The sequence below is a fragment of the Danio rerio genome, chromosome 15, assembly GCF_052040795.2.
Source record: "Danio rerio strain M-AB ecotype USA chromosome 15, GRCz13ab, whole genome shotgun sequence".
Lineage (NCBI taxonomy): Eukaryota > Metazoa > Chordata > Actinopteri > Cypriniformes > Danionidae > Danio > Danio rerio.
The window spans coordinates 6,212,501-6,236,789 of NC_141035.1; the positions used below are offsets into that span (position 1 = coordinate 6,212,501).

The following is a 24,289-nucleotide window of genomic DNA, read 5'->3' on the forward strand; positions in this document are numbered from 1 at the left end:
TATACAAATACACACACTCCATACATATTCACATGATACATGCTTTACATATACACACATGATACATGCTTTACATATACACACAAGATACATGCTTTACATATACACAAATGATACAATCTATACAAATACATACATCATACATATTATACATAAACACACATGATACATTCTATGCATATACACACATGACACATTTTATAAAAATGCACTCTATACACTCCATACATATGCACACATGATATATTCCATGCAAATACACACGATACATATTATACATAGGCACACGTTACATTTTATACATATACACACATGAAACTTATACATTCCTGAGAGACGAAAGTAAAGAGTTGCTTGCTACGCTACCATTCTTTGATGCAGAAATCGATGGCTCAACTAAACCTAGGAAATCCAGACGACAGAAACGGTTTGAGAAAATCCAATATAATGCTTCCGTAATGCCTGTTGATAAGTTTGCTGAATTCTCACCCAAGTTTAAGCTGCCGGTCAACATTGTGCAGATGCAACAAGAGGATGCCAGTCTTGTTCCTTATCTGGAGAGAGCAAAGCAGGAGGATGGAAAAACTGTTGATGGAGAGACAAAGGAAAGATTTTGTATGTACCAGGGTCTACTATATCGTCAGATGGGACAAGTGACACAACTGGTGGTACCACAGTGTGTCCGAGAAGTTATCCTTACTCTGGGTCACTCGATTCCTTGGGCTGGCCACCTGGGGAAACGTAAAACCATCGCCCGGATCAGAAAACACTTCTATTGGCCTGGTCTGAACTCAGTAGTAGCCCAGTACTGTAAAACCTGCCCTGAATGTCAAAAAGTGTCCTCTGACTGCCCAAGGCGGGTCCCTCTCCAACCACTGCCACTCATAGGCACTCCATTCGAAAGACTGGGAATGGACATAGTTGGACCAGTGGAGAAAAGTCGTTCGGGTAACCGATTTATGCTTGTAGTGACTGACTATGCCACTAGGTATCCTGAAGTGTTTCCCTTAAGGTCAGTTAAGGCCAAGCACGTGGCTACCTGTCTAGTGCAACTGTTCTCCAGAGTTGGCTTTCCAAGTGAAATTCTAACCGATCAAGGGACTAATTTTATGTCGAATCTTCTGAAGCAGGTCTATAGGTTGCTGGGCATCAAGAGTTTGAGAACCACTCCTTATCATCCCCAGACAGATGGGTTAACCGAAAGATTTAACCAGACGTTAAAGCAGATGCTACGCAAGTTTGTTGGTGAGTCTGGCACTGATTGGGATCAATGGCTCCCATATCTTCTGTTTGCCTACAGGGAAGTGCCACAAGCCTCCACTGGATTTTCCCCGTTTGAGTTGCTTTATGGTCATGAAGTCAAAGGTCCCTTAGCATTACTCCGAGAAGTTTGGGAGGGAAACCCACAGAGAAATGATGAAACTAATGTGGCATCCTATGTGATTCAGATGAGGGAACGTTTGCAAAAGATGTCTGCACTAGCTCAGTCTCATTTGGCAGAAGCTCAAACACGCCAGAAAACCTGGTACGATCAATCTGCTCGGGAGCGGCAGTTTAAGCCCGGTCAGAAGGTACTCGTGATGTTGCCCAGTCATGAAAGTAAGCTGCTTGCAAAATGGCAGGGGCCGTATGAAATTAAAAGGAAACTAGGTCCTACCACCTATGAAGTTGCTCTATTTGACCATGCTCATTCTACACGTACTCTGCATATAAATTTGCTTAAAGAATGGTTTCCTCGTCCTCCTGAATCTAGCCACAGCTTGATGATCCGGCAAGTCAAAGAGGAGGATGATTCTGAAGTATTTCTGCCTCAGTCAGCTCTAGGAGATGTGGATCTGAGTCACCTGTCCTCACAGCAACAGCATGAGGTGAGAGAAATTTGTTTACCAGAAGTCTTCTCAGAATACCCTGGCTTTACCATCTTGATTGAACATAATATTGAGTTGAAACCCGATGCTGTAGTTCGAAGAATGAGTTACAGGGTCCCTGAACGTCTCCAAGAAGCGCTGAAAGAGGAGGTGGATCTGATGCTGAGGCTGGGATTTATAGAGCCCTCTAAAAGCGAGTGGTGCCACCCTGTGGTCCTTGTTCCGAAAAAGGATGGGTCAATAAGGTTTTGTATAGACTTTCGTTACCTCAACTCCGTGACCAAGTTTGATGCTTACCCTACTCCACGAATCAGTGATCTCACTGATCGACTGGGCACCTCAAAGTTTCTAACCACCATTGATCTTTCAAAAGGTTATTGGCAGATTCCGTTGACACCACAGTCCAGAGAACTCACTGCGTTTAAAACACCCTGGGGCCTATTCCATTTTAAGGTTCTAGCCTTTGGACTGCATGGGGCACCGGCCAGCTTCCAAAGACTAATGGACCAGGTACTGCGAGGACTACCATTTACAGCTGCTTATCTGGATGATATTGTGGTGTACAGTGACACATGGCAGCAACATCTGCAGCATCTCCAGGAAGTTCTGCAACGCCTTCAGGCAGCCGGCCTGACGGTTAACCCTCAAAAGTGTACCATTGCAAAGGCAGAGACGGAGTACTTGGGGTTTGTTATCGGTAAAGGGGTGCTCCGACCCCAGGTGGAGAAGGTACGGGCCATTGAAGAGTGTCCACAGCCACAAACTCGTAAGGAGTTAAGGTCATTTTTGGGTATGGCTGGGTTTTATCACAGATTTATTCCCAACTTTTCTGGGCGGGCTGCAGTATTGACAGACATGGTAGGTTCAAGGAGTCCCAATCAGCTGAAGTGGACCCAAGAAACTGTTGCAGCTTTCCAAGATCTCAGAAAGGCCTTGAGTAAAGATTCTGTCTTGCATAACCCTGATTTCCACCAACCCTTTGTTTTGCAAACTGATGCTTCAGATCGAGGCCTGGGAGCTGTATTGCTACAGGGCAGCCCTGACACTCGACGCCCAGTGGCCTTCCTGAGTCGAAAGCTCTTCCCCAGGGAAGTTCGCTACTCTATTGTGGAAAAGGAATGCTTGGCTGTGAAGTGGGCCTTGGACTCTTTGAAGTATTATCTGCTAGGCCGGGAGTTTATACTGGAGACTGATCATAAAGCTCTACAATGGCTTCAAGAAATGAAAGATACCAACAGTCGTATTACCCGCTGGTACCTGGCCATGCAGCCCTTCCGGTTTATTATCAGACATGTCCCTGGCAAAGAAAACCTTACGGCTGACTACTTGTCCCGATGTGCCAGTGACATTCCCGAAGGGAGGGAGTATGTGATGGCCAGTGTGGTGGCCACACATTGAGAGTGAGGCATGCACGCACACATACACACACACACACACACACACACACACACACACACACACGTTATACTTATTCATTTAAGATTATTTATTGGTCACAGTTCAGTTATTGTGTTTATACATTTTCGTTTCATTCATATCTGATTTAAATAAGACTCATACACTTTCAGTTTCTCATTACCTTTCTTTATTATTCACAGTACATTTATTACTATTTTGGGTGCACACAAAATCAGTTATCTGTACTGTATGTTTTGTTAATTTAGTTTTCTTTTGAGTTTAAGTTACCGTGCTGCAGTGCCGACGAGGAACAGAGTTTCCGGGTGTGGTCCGCCCAACTAAAGGTCCGACGTGCCGCAAGATGCCGTCTTTTGGTTCCGCCTGCCGATACCATTGGCTTAATGGCTTGGAGGGAGAGCTCATGTTTAGTTTAGGTTCAATAATGATTTGCAATGTTTGTTTATTCAGATTTATATTTAGTTTTGCCTTATTTATAGTTTATTTAACTTTATATTTAGATTTGTATTTAGATGTTTGGCTTAGTTTATTGTATTTGTAAATTGTATGTTTTTGTCTCCCCCTTCTTGTTTAATGTGGACTAGTCCCTGTGCTATAAATGTGGTCTGTCTTGTCATTTCATGGAGTTCTGTTTTTGGTTTAGACATGATTTGTTTGGTTTGAACTCAGTTTGTTTTCCTTGTTTAGTTTATTGTTCTTTCAATTGATTTAATTATTTAATTAATTTATTTTTGAACTTTTTGTGAACCTTTTTGACTTTATTAAAAATAATTATTTTTGAAAATCTTCTTTTTTTTGTATGCCCCTTATTGTCCGTGCTGGCTCGGTCCCTCACACATGTAAAAGTTGTTTCATGTGTGTATATGTATGGATTGTATCCTGTGTGTGTAAATGTAATGATTGTATCGTGTGTATATGTAATGATTGTATCGTGTGTGTGTGTGTGTGTGTAGTGATTGGATCATGTGTGTGTAGGTATAGAATGTATCATGTAAGATTGTATCATGTGTGTGTATAGGTATAGAATATATCATGTGTCTATTTGTATGTAGTGTTTATGTAATGATTGCATCATGTGTGTATATGTAATGATTGTATCATGTGTGTGTATACATAATGATTGTATCGTGTGTGTGTGTGTGTGTGTATAGGTATAGAATGTATCATGTGTATATGTAATGATTGCATCATGTGTGTATATGTATTGATTGCATCATGTGTGTATATGTAATGATTGTATCATGTGTGTATAAGTATAGAATGTATCATGTGTGTATAAGTATAGAATGTATCATGTGTGTATATGTAATGATTGTATCGTGTGTGTATATGTAATGATTGTATCATGTGTATGTATATGTAATGATTGTATCGTGTGTATGGGTATAGAATGTATCATGTGTGTATATATAATGATTGTATCATGTGTGTGTATACATAATGATTGTATCGTGTGTAATAATTGGATCATGTGTGTGTAGGTATAGAATGTATCATGTAAGATTGTATCATGTGTGTATAGGTATAGAATGTATTATGTGTGTATATGTAATGATTGCATAATGTGTGTATATGTAATGATTGTATCATGTGTGTATATGTAATGATTGTGTCATGTGTGTATATGTAATGATTGTATCATGTGTATGTATATGTAATGATTGTATCGTTTGTATATGTAATGATTGTATCATGTGTGTATATGTAATGATTGCATCATGTGTGTATATGTAATGATTGTATCATGTGTGTATATGTAATGATTGCATCATGTGTGTATATGTAATGATTGCATCATGTGTGTATATGTACTGATTGTGTCATGTTTGTGTGTAGGTATAGAATGTATCATGTGTGCTTATGTAATTGTTTCGTGTGTATATGCTATATGCGTGTATGTGTATTTATGTGGTTGCGTCGTTCGCCTCTCGCACCAGAGACCCAGGTTCTATCCCAGCCTCTGACAGGAATGTATATGTATCATGTGTGTATATGTAATGATTGCATCATGTGTGTATATGTAATGATTGTATCATGTGTGTGTGTAGGTATAGAATGTATCATGTGTGCTTATGTAATTGTTTCATGTGTGTATATGCTATATGCGTGTATGTATATGTATAGAATGTTTCATGAACTCATCAACTTCCAGTAGCTCAGTGGTTGCGTCATTCGCCTCTCACACCAGAGACCCAGGTTCTATCCCAGCCTCTGACAGGAATGTATATGTATCATGTGTGTATATGTAATGATAGCATCATGTGTGTGTATATGTAATGATAGCATCATGTGTGTGTATATGTAATGATTGTATCATGTGTGTGTATATGTAATGATTTGATCATGTGTGTGTATATGTAATGATTGTATCATGTGTGTGTATATGTAATGATTGCATCATGTGTGTGTATATGTAATGATTGTATCATGTGTGTGTGTATATGTAATGATTGCATTGTGTATGTGTATATATATATTGATTGTATCATGTGTGTATATGTAATGAATGTATCGTGTGTGTGTGTATAGGTATAGAATGTATCATGTGTGTATATGTAATGATTGTATCATGTGTGTATAGGTATAGAATGTATCATGTGTGCATATGTAAGCATTGTTTCATGTGTGTATATATAGAATGTATCATGTGTGTTTATGTATGAAATGTATCATGTGTACATATGTATAGAATGTATCATGTGTTCATCAAGTTGCAGTAGCTCGGTAATTATGTTGCTTGCCTCTCACACCAGAGACCCAGGTTCTATCCCAGAGGGACCGAGCCAGCACGGACAATAAGGGGCATACAAAAAAAAGAAGATTTTCAAAAATAATTATTTTTAATAAAGTCAAAAAGGTTCACAAAAAGTTCAAAAATAAATTAATTAAATAATTAAATCAATTGAAAGAACAATAAACTAAACAAGGAAAACAAACTGAGTTCAAACCAAACAAATCATGTCTAAACCAAAAACAGAACTCCATGAAATGACAAGACAGACCACATTTATAGCACAGGGACTAGTCCACATTAAACAAGAAGGGGGAGACAAAAACATACAATTTACAAATACAATAAACTAAGCCAAACATCTAAATACAAATCTAAATATAAAGTTAAATAAACTATAAATAAGGCAAAACTAAATATAAATCTGAATAAACAAACATTGCAAATCATTATTGAACCTAAACTAAACATGAGCTCTCCCTCCAAGCCATTAAGCCAATGGTATCGGCAGGCGGAACCAAAAGACGGTATCTTGCGGCACGTCGGACCTTTAGTTGGGCGGACCACACCCGGAAACTCTGTTCCTCGTCGGCACTGCAGCACGGTAACTTAAACTCAAAAGAAAACTAAATTAACAAAACATACAGTACAGATAACTGATTTTGTGTGCACCCAAAATAGTAATAAATGTACTGTGAATAATAAAGAAAGGTAATGAGAAACTGAAAGTGTATGAGTCTTATTTAAATCAGATATGAATGAAACGAAAATGTATAAACACAATAACTGAACTGTGACCAATAAATAATCTTAAATGAATAAGTATAACGTGTGTGTGTGTGTGTGTGTGTGTGTATGTGTGTATGTGTGCGTGCATGCCTCACTCTCAATGTGTGGCCACCACACTGGCCATCACAACATGATACATTCTATACCTATACACACATGATACAATCATTACATATACACACACATGATACAATCATTACATACACACACACGATACAATCATTACATATACACACACACACGATGCAATCATTACATATACACACACACGATACAATCATTACATATACACACACGATGCAATCATTACATATACACACACATGATACAATCATTACATATACACACACATGATACAATCATTACATATACACACACATGATACAATCAATACATATACACACACATGATGCAATCATTACATATACACACATGATACATATATATTCCTGTCAGAGGCTGGGATAGAACCTGGGTCTCTGGTGTGAGAGGCGAACGACGCAACCACTGAGCTACTGGAAGTTGATGATTACATGATACATTCTATACAAATAAATCCAATCACTACACACACACGATACAATCATTACATATACACACGATACAATCATTACATATACACACACAGGATACAATCCATACATATACACACATGAAACAACTTTTACATGATACATTCTATACCTATACACACATGATACAATCATTACATATACACACGATACATTCTATACCTATACACACATGATACAATCATTACATATACACACATGATACAATCATTACATATACACACATGATGCAATCATTACATAAACACTACATACAAATACACACATGATATATTCTATACCTATACACACATGATACAATTTTACATGATACATTCTATACCTACACACACATGATCCAATCACTACATACACACACACGATACAATCATTACATATACACACACAGGATACAATCCATACATATACACACATGAAACAACTTTTACATGATACATTCTATACCTATACACACATGATACAATCATTACATATACACACATGATACATTCTATACCTATACACACACACGATACATTCATTACATATACACACACATGATACAATCATTACATACACACACACACACACGATACAATCATTACATATACACACACACGATGCAATCATTACATATACATACACACATGATACAATCATTACATATACACACACATGATACAATCATTACATATACACACACGATACAATCATTACATATACACACATGATACATTCTATACTTATACACACATGATACAATCATTACATATACACACATGATACAATCAATACATATGCATACATGATCCAAAATTTACATTTACACACATGATACATATATATTCCTGTCAGAGGCTGAGAGAACCTGGGTCTCTGGTGTGAGAAGCAAACGATGCAACCACTGAGCTACTGGAAGTTGATGAATACATGATACATTCTGTACAAATACACACATGAAACAATCATTACATATACACACATGATGCAATCATTACATAAACACTACATACAAATACACACATGATATATTCTATACCTATACACACATGATACAATTTTACATGATACATTCTATACCTACACACACATGATCCAATTATTACATACACACACGATACAATCATTACATATACACACGATACAATCATTATGTATACACACACATGATACAATCATTATATATACACACATGATACATTCTATACCCATACACACGATACAATCATTACATATACATACACATGATACAATCATTACATATACACACACGATACAATCATTACATATACACACATGATACATTCTATACTTATACACACATGATACAATCATTACATATACACACATGATACAATCAATACATATGCATACATGATCCAAAATTTACATTTACACACATGATACATATATATTCCTGTCAGAGGCTGAGAGAACCTGGGTCTCTGGTGTGAGAAGCAAACGATGCAACCACTGAGCTACTGGAAGTTGATGAATACATGATACATTCTGTACAAATACACACATGAAACAATCATTACATATACACACATGATGCAATCATTACATAAACACTACACACATATACACACATGATACATTCTATATCTATACACACATGATAAATTAATTCATATACACACACACATGATAAAATCATTACATATACACACACAGGATACAATCCATACATATACACACATGAAACAATGCTTACATGATACCTTCTATACCTATACACACATGATACAATCTTACATTCTATACTTACACACACACACACACACATGATACATTCTATACCTATACACACATGATACAATCATTACATATACACACACAGGATACAATCATTACATATACACACATGAAACAATGTTTACGTGATATATTCTATACCTATACTCACATGATACAATCATTACATATACACACATGATACATTCTATACCTATACACACATGATACAATCATTACATATACACACATTATACACAAATGATACAATCATTACATATACACATGATACATTCTATACCTATACACACATGATACAATTCTTACATATACACACATGATACAATCATTACATAAACACTACATACAAATACACATGATATATTCTATACCTATACACACATGATAAATTCTATACCTATACACACATGATACATTCTATAGCTACACACACAGGATACAATCCATACATATACACACATGAAACAACTTTTACATGATACATTCCACACACACACACGATGCAGTCATTACATATACACACACATGATACAATCATTATATATACACACATGATACATTCTATACCCATACACACGATACAATCATTACATATACACACACGATACAATCATTACATATACACACATGATACATTCTATACTTATACACACATGATACAATCATTACATATACACACATGATGCAATCAATACATATACACACATGAAACAATTACATAAGCACACATGATACATTCTATACCTACACACACACATGATACAATCATTACATATACACACATGATATAATCAATACATATGCACACATGATGCAAAAATTACATATACACACATGATACATATACATTCCTGTCAGAGGCTGGGATAGAACCTGGGTCTCTGGTGCGAGAAGCGAACGACGCAACCACTGAGCTACTGGAAGTTGATAATTACATGATACATTCTATACAAATACACACATGACACAATCAGTACATATACACACATGATGCAATCATTACATGTACACACATGATACAATCATTACATATACACACATGATGCAATCATTACATATACACACATGATACAATCATTACATATACACACATGATACAATCATTACATATACACACATGATACAATCATTACATATACACACATAATACATTCTTTACCTATACACACATGATACAATCTTACATGATACATTCTATACCTACACACACATGATCCAATTATTACATACACACACGATACAATCATTACATATACACACGATACAATCATTATGTATACACACACATGATACAATCATTATATATACACACATGATACATTCTATACCCATACACACGATACAATCATTACATATACATACACATGATACAATCATTACATATACACACACGATACAATCATTACATATACACACATGATACATTCTATACTTATACACACATGATACAATCATTACATATACACACATGATACAATCAATACATATGCACACATGATCCAAAATTTACATTTACACACATGATACATATATATTCCTGTCAGAGGCTGAGAGAACCTGGGTCTCTGGTGTGAGAAGCAAACGATGCAACCACTGAGCTACTGGAAGTTGATGAATACATGATACATTCTGTACAAATACACACATGAAACAATCATTACATATACACACATGATGCAATCATTACATAAACACTACATACATATACACACATGATACATTCTATACCTATACACACATGATAAATTAATTCATATACACACACATGATAAAATCATTACATATACACACACAGGATACAATCCATACATATACACACATGAAACAATGCTTACATGATACCTTCTATACCTATACACACATGATACAATCTTACATTCTATACTTACACACACACACACACATGATACATTCTATACCTATACACACATGATACAATCATTACATATACACACACAGGATACAATCATTACATATACACACATGAAACAATGTTTACGTGATATATTCTATACCTATACTCACATGATACAATCATTACATATACACACATGATACATTCTATACCTATACACACATGATACAATCATTACATATACACACATGATACATTCTATACCTATACACACATGATACAATCATTACATATACACACACATGATACAATCATTACATATACACACATGATGCAATCATTACATAAACACTACATACAAATACACACATGATATATTCTATACCTATACACACATGATACAATCTTACATGATACATTCTATACCTACACACACATGATCCAATCATTACATACACACACACATGACACAATCATTACATATACACACATGATACATTCTATACCTATACACACATGATAAATTAATTCATATACACACACATGATAAAATCATTACATTTACACACACAGGATACAATCCATACATATACACACATGAAACAATGCTTACATGATACCTTCTATACCTATACACACATGATACAATTTTACATTCTATACTTACACACACACGATACATTCTATACCTATACACACATGATACAATCATTACATATACACACACATGATACAATCAGTACATATACACACATGAAACAATGTTTACATGATACATTCTATACCTATACACACATGATACAATCATTACATATACACACATGATACATTCTATACCTATACACACACGATACATTCATTACATATACACACACATGATACAATCAATATATATATACACATACACAATGCAATCATTACATATACACACACACATGATACAATCATTACATATACACACACATGATGCAATCATTACATATACACACACATGATACAATCATTACATATACACACACATGATACAATCATTACATATACACACACATGATGCTATCATTACATATACACACATGATACATATACATTCCTGTCAAAGGCTGGGATAGAACCTGGGTCTCTGGTGTGAGAGGCGAATGACGCAACCACTGAGCTACTGGAAGTTGATGAGTTCATGAAACATTCTATACATATACATACACGCATATAGCATACACACACATGAAACAATTACATAAGCACACATGATACATTCTATACCTACACACACACATGACACAATCAGTACATATACACACATGATGCAATCATTACATATACACACATGATGCAATCATTACATATACACACATGATACAATCATTACATATACAAACGATACAATCATTACATATACATACACATGATACAATCATTACATATACACACATTATGCAATCATTACATATACACACATAATACATTCTATACCTATACACACATGATACAATCTTACATGATACATTCTATACCTACACACACATGATCCAATTATTACACACGATACAATCATTATGTATACACACACATGATACAATCATTATATATACACACATGATACATTCTATACCCATACACACGATACAATCATTACATATACATACACATGATACAATCATTACATATACACACACGATACAATCATTACATATACACACATGATACATTCTATACTTATACACACATGATACATTCTATACTTATACACACATGATACAATCATTACATATACACACATGATGCAATCAATACATATACACACATGATGCAATCATTACATATACACATGATACATTCTATACCTATACACACACACACGATACAATCATTATGTATACACACACATGATACAATCATTACATATACACACATGATGCAATCATTACATAAACACATGATATATTCTATACCTATACACACACATGATACAATCTTACATGATACATTCTATACCTACACACACATGATCCAATCACTACACACACACACACACACACACGATACAATCATTACATATACACACGATACAATCATTACATTTACACACACAGGATACAATCCATACATATACACACATGAAACAACTTTTACATGATACATTCTATACCTATACACACATGATACAATCATTACATATACACACATGATACAATCATTACATATACACACATGATACATTCTATACCTATACACACATGATACAATCATTACATATACACACATGATGCAATCATTACATAAACACTACATACAAATACACACATGATATATTCTATACCTATACACACATGATACAATTTTACATGATACATTCTATACCTACACACACATGATCCAATCACTACATACACACACACACACACGATACAATCATTACATATACACACACAGGATACAATCCATACATATACACACATGAAACAACTTTTACATGATACATTCTATACCTATACACACATGATACAATCATTACATATACACACATGATACATTCTATACCTATACACGATACATTCATTACATATACACACACATGATACAATCATTACATACACACGATACAATCATTACATATACACACACACGATGCAATCATTACATATACACACACATGATACAATCATTACATATACACACACATGATGCAATCATTACATATACACACACATGATACAATCATTACATATACACACACATGATGCAATCATTACATATACACACATGATACATATACATTCCTGTCAGAGGCTGGGATAGAACCTGGGTCTCTGGTGTGAGAGGCGAACGACGCAACCACTGAGCTACTGGAAGTTGATGATTACATGATACATTCTATACAAATAAATCCAATCACTACACACACACGATACAATCATTACATATACACACGATACAATCATTACATATACACACACAGGATACAATCCATACATATACACACATGAAACAACTTTTACATGATACATTCTATACCTATACACACATGATACAATCATTACATATACACACATGATACATTCTATACCTATACACACATGATACAATCATTACATATACACACATGATACAATCATTACATATACACACATGATGCAATCATTACATAAACACTACATACAAATACACACATGATATATTCTATACCTATACACACATGATACAATTTTACATGATACATTCTATACCTACACACACATGATCCAATCACTACATACACACACACACACACACACACACGATACAATCATTACATATACACACACAGGATACAATCCATACATATACACACATGAAACAAATTTTACATGATACATTCTATACCTATACACACATGATACAATCATTACATATACACACACGATACATTCATTACATATACACACACATGATACAATCATTACATATACACACACACACACGATACAATCATTACATATACACACACGATGCAATCATTACATATACACACACACATGATACAATCATTACATATACACACACATGATGCAATCATTACATATACACACACATGATACAATCATTACATATACACACACATGATACAATCATTACAATGGAAGTTGATGAGTTCATGAAACATTCTATACATATACATACACGCATATAGCATATACACACATGAAACAATTACATAAGCACACATGATACATTCTATACCTACACACACACATGATACAATCATTACATATACACACATGATATAATCAATACATATGCACACATGATGCAAAAATTACATATACACACATGAAACATATACATTCCTGTCAGAGGCTGGGATAGAACCTGGGTCTCTGGTGCGAGAGGCGAACGACGCAACCACTGAGCTACTGGAAGTTGATGATTACATGATACATTCTATACAAATACACACATGACACAATCAGTACATATACACACATGATGCAATCATTACATATACACACATGATACAATCATTACATATACACACATGATGCAATCATTACATATACACACATGATACAATCATTACATATACACACATGATGCAATCATTACATATACACACATGATACAATCATTACATATACACACATGATGCAATCATTACATATACACACATGATGCAATCATTACATATACACACATGATGCAATCATTACATATACACACATAATACATTCTATACCTATACACACATGATACAATCTTACATGATACATTCTATACCTACACACACATGATCCAATTATTACATACACACACGATACAATCATTACATATACACACGATACAATCATTATGTATACACACACATGATATAATCATTATATATACACACATGATACATTCTATACCCATACACACGATACAATCATTACATATACATACACATGATACAATCATTACATATACACACACGATACAATCATTACATATACACACATGATACATTCTATACTTATACACACATGATACAATCATTACATATACACACATGATGCAATCAATACATATACACACATGATGCAATCATTACATATACACATGATACATTCTATACCTATACACACGATACAATCATTATGTATACACACACATGATACAATCATTACATATACACACATGATACAATCATTACATATACACACATGATGCAATCATTACATAAACACTACATACAAATAGACACATGATATATTCTATACCTATACACACATGATCCAATCACTACACACACCATACAATCATTACATATACACACATGATACAATCATTACATATACACACACAGGATACAATCCATACATATACACACATGAAACAACTTTTACATGATACATTCTATACCGATACACACATGATACAATCTATACCTATACACACACACACACACACACACGATACATTCATTACATATACACACACATGATACAATCATTACATATACACACACATGATGCAATCAATACATATACACACATGATACATATACATTCCTGTCAGAGGCTGGGATAGAACCTGGGTCTCTGGTGTGAGAGGCGAATGACGCAACCACTGAGCTACTGGAAGTTGATGAGTTCATGAAACATTCTATACATATACATACACGCATATAGCATATACACACATGAAACAATTACATAAGCACACATGATACATTCTATACCTACACACACACATGATACAATCATTACATATACACACATGATATAATCAAAACATATGCACACATGATGCAAAAATTACATATACACACATGATACATATACATTCCTGTCAGAGGCTGGGATAGAACCTGGGTCTCTGGTGCGAGAAGCGAACGACGCAACCACTGAGCTACTGGAAGTTGATAATTACATGATACATTCTATACAAATACACACATGACACAATCAGTACATATACACACATGATGCAATCATTACATATACACACATGATACAATCATTACATATACACACATGATGCAATCATTACATATACACACATGATACAATCATTACATATACACACATAATACATTCTTTACCTATACACACATGATACAATCTTACATGATACATTCTATACCTACACACACATGATCCAATTATTACATACACACACGATACAATCATTACATATACACACGATACAATCATTATGTATACACACACATGATACAATCATTATATATACACACATGATACATTCTATACCCATACACACGATACAATCATTACATATACATACACATGATACAATCATTACATATACACACACGATACAATCATTACATATACACACATGATACATTCTATACTTATACACACATGATACAATCATTACATATACACACATGATACAATCAATACATATGCATACATGATCCAAAATTTACATTTACACACATGATACATATATATTCCTGTCAGAGGCTGAGAGAACCTGGGTCTCTGGTGTGAGAAGCAAACGATGCAACCACTGAGCTACTGGAAGTTGATGAATACATGATACATTCTGTACAAATACACACATGAAACAATCATTACATATACACACATGATGCAATCATTACATAAACACTACACACATATACACACATGATACATTCTATATCTATACACACATGATAAATTAATTCATATACACACACACATGATAAAATCATTACATATACACACACAGGATACAATCCATACATATACACACATGAAACAATGCTTACATGATACCTTCTATACCTATACACACATGATACAATCTTACATTCTATACTTACACACACACACACACATGATACATTCTATACCTATACACACATGATACAATCATTACATATACACACACATGATACAATCATTACATATACACACACATGATACAATCAGTACATATACACACATGAAACAATGTTTACATGATACATTCTATACCTATACACACATGATACAATCATTACATATACACACATGATACATTCTATACCTATACACACATGATACAATCATTACATATACACACATGATACATTCTATACCTATACACACATGATACATTCTATACCTATACACACATGATACATTCTATAGCTACACACACAGGATACAATCCATACATATACACACATGAAACAACTTTTACATGACACATTCCACACACACACACACGATGCAGTCATTACATATACACACACATGATACAATCATTATATATACACACATGATACATTCTATACCCATACACACGATACAATCATTACATATACACACATGATACATTCTATACTTATACACACATGATACAATCATTACATATACACACATGATGCAATCAATACATATACACACATGATGCAATCATTACATATACACATGATACATTCTATACCTATACACACGATATAATCATTATGTACACACACACACACACACACACACACACACACACACACACACACACACACACACACACACACACACACACACACACACACACACACACACACACATGATACAATCTATACCTACACACACATGATCCAATCACTACTCACACATGATACAATCATTACATATACACACACAGGATACAATCCATACATATACACACACACACGAAACAACTTTTACATGATACATTCTATACCGATACACACATGATACATTCTATACCTATACACACACACGATACATTCATTACATATACACACACATGATACAATCATAACATATACACACATGATACATATACATTCCTGTCAGAGGCTGGGATAGAACCTGGGTCTCTGGTGTGAGAGGCGAATGACGCAACCACTGAGCTACTGGAAGTTGATGAGTTCATGAAACATTCTATACATATACATACACGCATATAGCATATACACACATGAAACAATTACATAAGCACACATGATACATTCTATACCTACACACACACATGGTACAATCATTACATATACACACATGATATAATCAATACATATGCACACATGATGCAAAAATTACATATACACGCATGATACATATACATTCCTGTCAGAGGCTGGGATAGAACCTGGGTCCCTGGTGCGAGAGGCGATCGACGCAACCACTGAGCTACTGGAAGTTGATGAGAACATGATACATTCTATACAAATACACACATGACACAATTAGTACATATACACACGATGCAATCATTACATATGCACACATGATACAATCATTACATATACACACATGATGCAATCATTACATATACACACATGATACAATCATTACATATACACACATGATGCAATCATTACATATACACACATGATACAATCATTACATATACACACATGATACAATCATTACATATACAAACGATACAATCATTACATATACATACACATGATACAATCATTACATATACACACATGACACAATCATTACATATACACACATGATACAATCATTATGTATATGTAATGATTGTGTATATGTAATGATTGTATCATGTGTGTATATGTAATGATTGCATCATGTGTGTATATGTACTAATTGTGTCATGTGTGTATTTGTATAGAATGTATCATGTTCTCACCAACTTCCAGTAGCTCAGTGGTTGCGTCGTTCGCCTCTCGCACCAGAGACCCAGATTCTATCCCAGCCTCTGACAGGAATGTATATGTATCACGTGTGTATATGTAATTTTTGCATCATGTGTGCATATGTATTGATTATATCATGTGTGTATATGTAATGATTGTATCATGTGTGTGTGTAGGTATAGAATGTATCATGTGTGCTTATGTAATTGTTTCATGTGTGTATATGCTATATGCGTGTATGTATAGAATGTTTCATGACATACACACATGATAAAGATTAACCAAAGCTAAAAGAAACAAAACAAAACAAACAAGAGCAAAAGCACGGCTTCTTCACAAGCCAACACTGCTGGCTTTTATAGAGGGGAACTCAGGTGTTCCCAATTGAGCAGATGAGTCTCTGTCCTTCCCGCTTTCGGCCGATCAGTGGGTTGGTCAAAGAGACTCGTCACACACCCCCCCTAAAAAGAAAAAGACTAAAGTCTTTTAACATGACATCGAACCCCACAATCCCCCTAAACCTCAGTATGAAGGTCAAACTGGTTCTCCATCCTCAGCTCCCCAACTCCTCCCAGCAACCATGGCGCCTAGGAAGCAATTTAAGAGAGAAATATAGAGACAACGAGAGAGAAAAACCAATATACAACCTTCAATAACAGTTTAAGCACCTGCTCTAATGTTTTGAGAGCCTTTAATGTGGCAAATATCCAGCAGGTAACCCTGCAAGAACCACCACCTCAATACTGACCTCTGACTGGGGTTTTGTAGTGGATGGAAAAAGCTAAGGATTGTGGCCCGTAAAATCCACCAGAGATCCCTCAGAAGATTCCACATAAACTCCAAGGTGCTGCCAAAGTAAATTTTCAACACGTAGTCAACCTCACCCTCAAATTGCTTCTTCCTATTTGATAAAACTCTACAATACAATAATAGCCTTCGAATTGGAATTGAATCTCTCACATCGACATTATGCTCAATTAGATTTGTGCAAAACGGAGTATCAGAAAACAGAGCAACATACTCATGAATCAAATTAATCAAGTCAGTGCAATGTACATGTGATAAGTGACTAAGATAATTGTTTAAAGTACCATGTATACAACCTGGAACCACCAAATCTCCAGCATCCCTGTCCAGCAAAACTGAATTTGGTAACTGCTCTGCATTGGACGAATCCAAAAACTCAGCCTGAAAGGGTGAACAAACTACAGCCAACAGAGCAAGAACTCGATCACCAGACTGAAATAAACACTTAAGTACGTTGACCAAAAGTCGCCCCATTTGATCCCACGCTTCCCTCCAAAAGCCCTTCACCAGTTGACATGCTTCAGACATTCTGAGATGAAAATCACTCACATACGATACAACATTTTTTGGTGGATCAGTTTGTTTCCAATCCATTTGTGTGCAGTATGACTTCAGCATAGACTTCAGTGCTTGAAGAAATCTTGCCAGGGCTCCCTGGCTCTGGGGATGAAAAGCACTGGAAAGATTATGTTGAACATGGAGCGATTTCAAAACTTCACCAAACAAGTTGGAAGTAAAATTACTCCCCTGATCCGATTCAATAAGTCCAGGTATTCCAAACACAGAAATGAACCAAGTCAAGGCCTTTACATCTGCAGTGGTAGAATCCAATGGGTATCCAGCTGGATACCTGGTTATCTGACACATAACTGCAGGCAAGTACTCATCCACTGTCTTCAACCTAGGCAATTGCCCTACACAACCAATCAAAAGATGTTCAAATGGTTGGTTAATAGCAGAAATTGGGTACAAAGGAGCAGGTTTAGCGCATTGATTTGGCTTTCCAGTTAACTGACACGTCTGACATGATATACTTAGATATGTCACGCTTTATCTTTGGCCAAAAAAATTGTTTCAGAAGCAATCTATACATTTTTTTCACTCCTAAATGTCCAGATGTATCATGTGCAGTTTGCAGAACAAGTTGACGAAGAGACTGGGGTACTACAACTTGAAACATAGGCTCAACAATCACACACTCCTCATGGGGCACCCACTTTCTACACAATACACCACCATCTAGGTAATATCCAGACGAGAGATCAACAATGGTGTAATTAGGAACCACTCGATCAAACAACTCAATGAAAGTAGAGTCAGCTTTCTGCTCTCTAATCAAATCCTCTCGTGAAACAGTTAAGATAGAAGGGATTTCCAACACTGTACTCACCCTTTTCTCTTCAGATCTATCACCTGTCTGGGTTTTACCCATGGAACGTGTTGTCACACATGAGGGAAACACATTTGAGGAACAGGAAAGATCTTCAATTTCTGACTCACTAGTCAACTCTTATGTTGTAACCACTAAATTTGGTGAAACATTCCGCCAAACTCGATCACCAGCCAAATCGTTACCCAAGACTACTTGCACTCCTTCCACAGGTAAACAGGACCGTACAGCCACCTCCACTTCTCCCTGGATCAAGTCAGAATTTAAAACAAGTCTATGGAGGGGAACAGATATAACATTACACACAATACCTCTAATCAAGACATTGTTTCCAGTGTAAGAGTCGTTTGAAAAAGGCAAAGCAGATTGCAAAACAAAACTTTCTGCAGATCCTGTGTCCCGCAGAATTTTAACTGGGACCACTTGCTCCGAATCAACCAACCTGACAGACCCATCTGTAACAAATGGAGAAAAGGATGAAATGCATGGAGAGCTACTTTTATGAACATTGTTCACTTTTAAAACGGTCTCAGCCAAAGCGACAGGTTTAACCAAAGAAGAGATAGACTTTATTTTAGCATCCTCTTTTGATTTAAGTGAAGGACACTCATTTTTCCAGTGACCCAAAAGATGGCAGTAATTGCACATATTTGCCCTCTCCCTTTCATCAACCCGAACGCGACTAGGGGAAGTACGCCTAAATTTAGAACATTTATCAGAATCATGCCACATTTCTTTTCTAAAGTTCATTTCAGTCTTTTTGTTGTCAAAAGAGGTTTTATGAATAAGAAAAAATTCATCAGCCATTACGGCCGCCTCATTCGCTGTATTAGGTTTACGCTCGCTGATGTATGTCGCTATACGTTCGGTCACGGAGTTTTTAAACTGCTCAAGCAACATTAGTTCTCTTAAATCATCCAATGTTTTTACATCAGACGCTGAACACCAGCGACTGAAGAAAACAGAAATATCATGCAAAAACTCAACATGGGTTTGTTTTTCAGTTTTCTTCCAGGACCTAAATCTCTGCCTATAGGCCTCTGGGACCAGTTCATAAGCCCTCAAGACTGCATTTTTGACTTTTGAATAATTCTTTGCATCCTCTACCCCGAGAGAAGAATACGCCTCTTGAGCTTTACCCATAAACACAGACTGCAGCATGAGCGTGCGATCTTCATCTGGCCAATTTCGTGCATTTGCTACTCGTTCAAACAATAAAAAGAAACGTTCAACATCCTTTTCATCAAATTTTGGAATGAGCCTCAAGTTTGCTACTATATCTGAATTTGACGACGAACTACGTTCCCTACTTGTAGTTGGTAATAATTTTCCATCTCTAATCAAGTGTAACCTATATCGCTCTAAATCAAGCTGTTGTTGCTGAAACTGCAGTTTAGACATCTCCATGCGATTTTGCATTGCTGATATTTTTTCTTTCATTTCTTTTTGACTTAACAACAGTTGTTTTTGTTGTTCAAATGTTAGAGGAGACATTGTAGTGGTCTCAATCAAATCAGACGCACTTTCAGACAGTTCGAATGCTAAAATTCCACGATCCATTAACTCCGTCTTTATCAACAATTTAACATTATCTTTGACACGTTTATCTTGACTTGACAAATTAATCTCGTAGCGATCGGCAAGTTCTATCAACTGATCTTTAGTTAAATCATTTAACAAATCCTCTGATGGAGCACTAACAAATGTTTCAACTTTCGAAGCCATTGAAACAACAAATGTAAGGCAGACTACCAAATATTCCCAACAATATTTGAGGAGAAATAAGACTAGAACATACAGTTCCCTCTAACTGAAATTTAAAGCTAACTAAACTCAACCCTAGTCTTCATACAGTTACTTGCGGCGGGTTCTTATACACTGTAAATCAGCGTTTGCAACAGCGACCAATTGACAAATCACCGCTGCAAAACACGGACGTGTACCCGAGACAACTGCTCCAGCCGCGTTCACCATACAAAAATAACAAACTAAAACAAAAAATATTTTGAAGCATCCAAAGGACACCTCACTAAACCTGCACAGAGAAAAGCTTATTCCAAAACAAATCTCTCCACAAATACACAAAAAAGTCCAGACTTACCCAAATTCATGGCCGTGCTCCCATCAAACAAAAAGAAACCAAACCATCTGATATAATCCTCCACAAACAATGGCAACAAAACGAATATTAATCCAAAAAATATATATATACTTAACGAATTAATCATTAGATAAACGAAATTCATTAATTCAACAAAGTTATTACCTAATTAAACTTACGGACGAGCCCCCATATTTGTCACGACCCGGCTCAAAGGCGATGACAAAATTAAAGGGAGGACATACACCAGATGGTTTGGTACCAAAAGTATTTATTTAAACATTAAAGAATAATAAAGAGCTCACTTTAGGTAAGCCAAAATCAAAGATTAACCAAAGCTAAAAGAAACAAAACAAAACAAACAGGAGCAAAAGCACGGCTTTATCACAAGCCAACACTGCTGGCTTTTATAGAGGAGAACTCAGGTGTTCCCAATTGAGCAGATGAGTCTCTGTCCTTCCCACTTTCGGCCGACCAGTGGGTTGGTCAAAGAGACTTGTCACACTACACACACATGATCCAATCATTACATACACACACATGATACAATCGTTACATATACACACAGAGGATACAATCCATACATATACACACATGAAACATTGTTTACATGATACATTCTATACCTATACACACATGATACAATCATTACATATACACACATTCTATACCTATACACACACAATACAATCATTACATATACACACATGATACATTCTATATCTATACACAGACAATACATTCATTACATATACACACACATGATACAATCATTACATATACACACACATGATACAATCATTACATATACACACACGTGATGCAATCATTACATATACACACATGATACATATACATTCCTGTCAGAAGCTGGGATAGAACCTGGGTCTCTGGTGTGAGAGGCGAATGACACAACCACTGAGCTACTGAAAGTTGATGATGT

General features: G+C 35.5%; 1 protein-coding gene across 3 annotated transcripts in view; it reads left to right on the forward strand.

Moving 5' to 3' along the window:
- The window catches only part of igsf5b (immunoglobulin superfamily, member 5b), an 83,362-nt gene that overhangs the window by 54,874 nt on the left and 4,199 nt on the right, over positions 1-24,289 (forward strand). Inside the window, exon 9 of one of the 3 annotated variants that reach the window (XM_087283637.1) lies at positions 3,545-4,068. The exons of the other annotated variants lie outside the window; for them this stretch is intronic. Coding sequence (XP_087139763.1) covers positions 3,545-3,700 — 156 coding nt within the window. The 3' untranslated portion in view covers positions 3,701-4,068. Of the gene's footprint in view, positions 1-3,544; positions 4,069-24,289 lie in introns of those variants that run through there. 3 annotated transcript variants of the gene reach the window in all.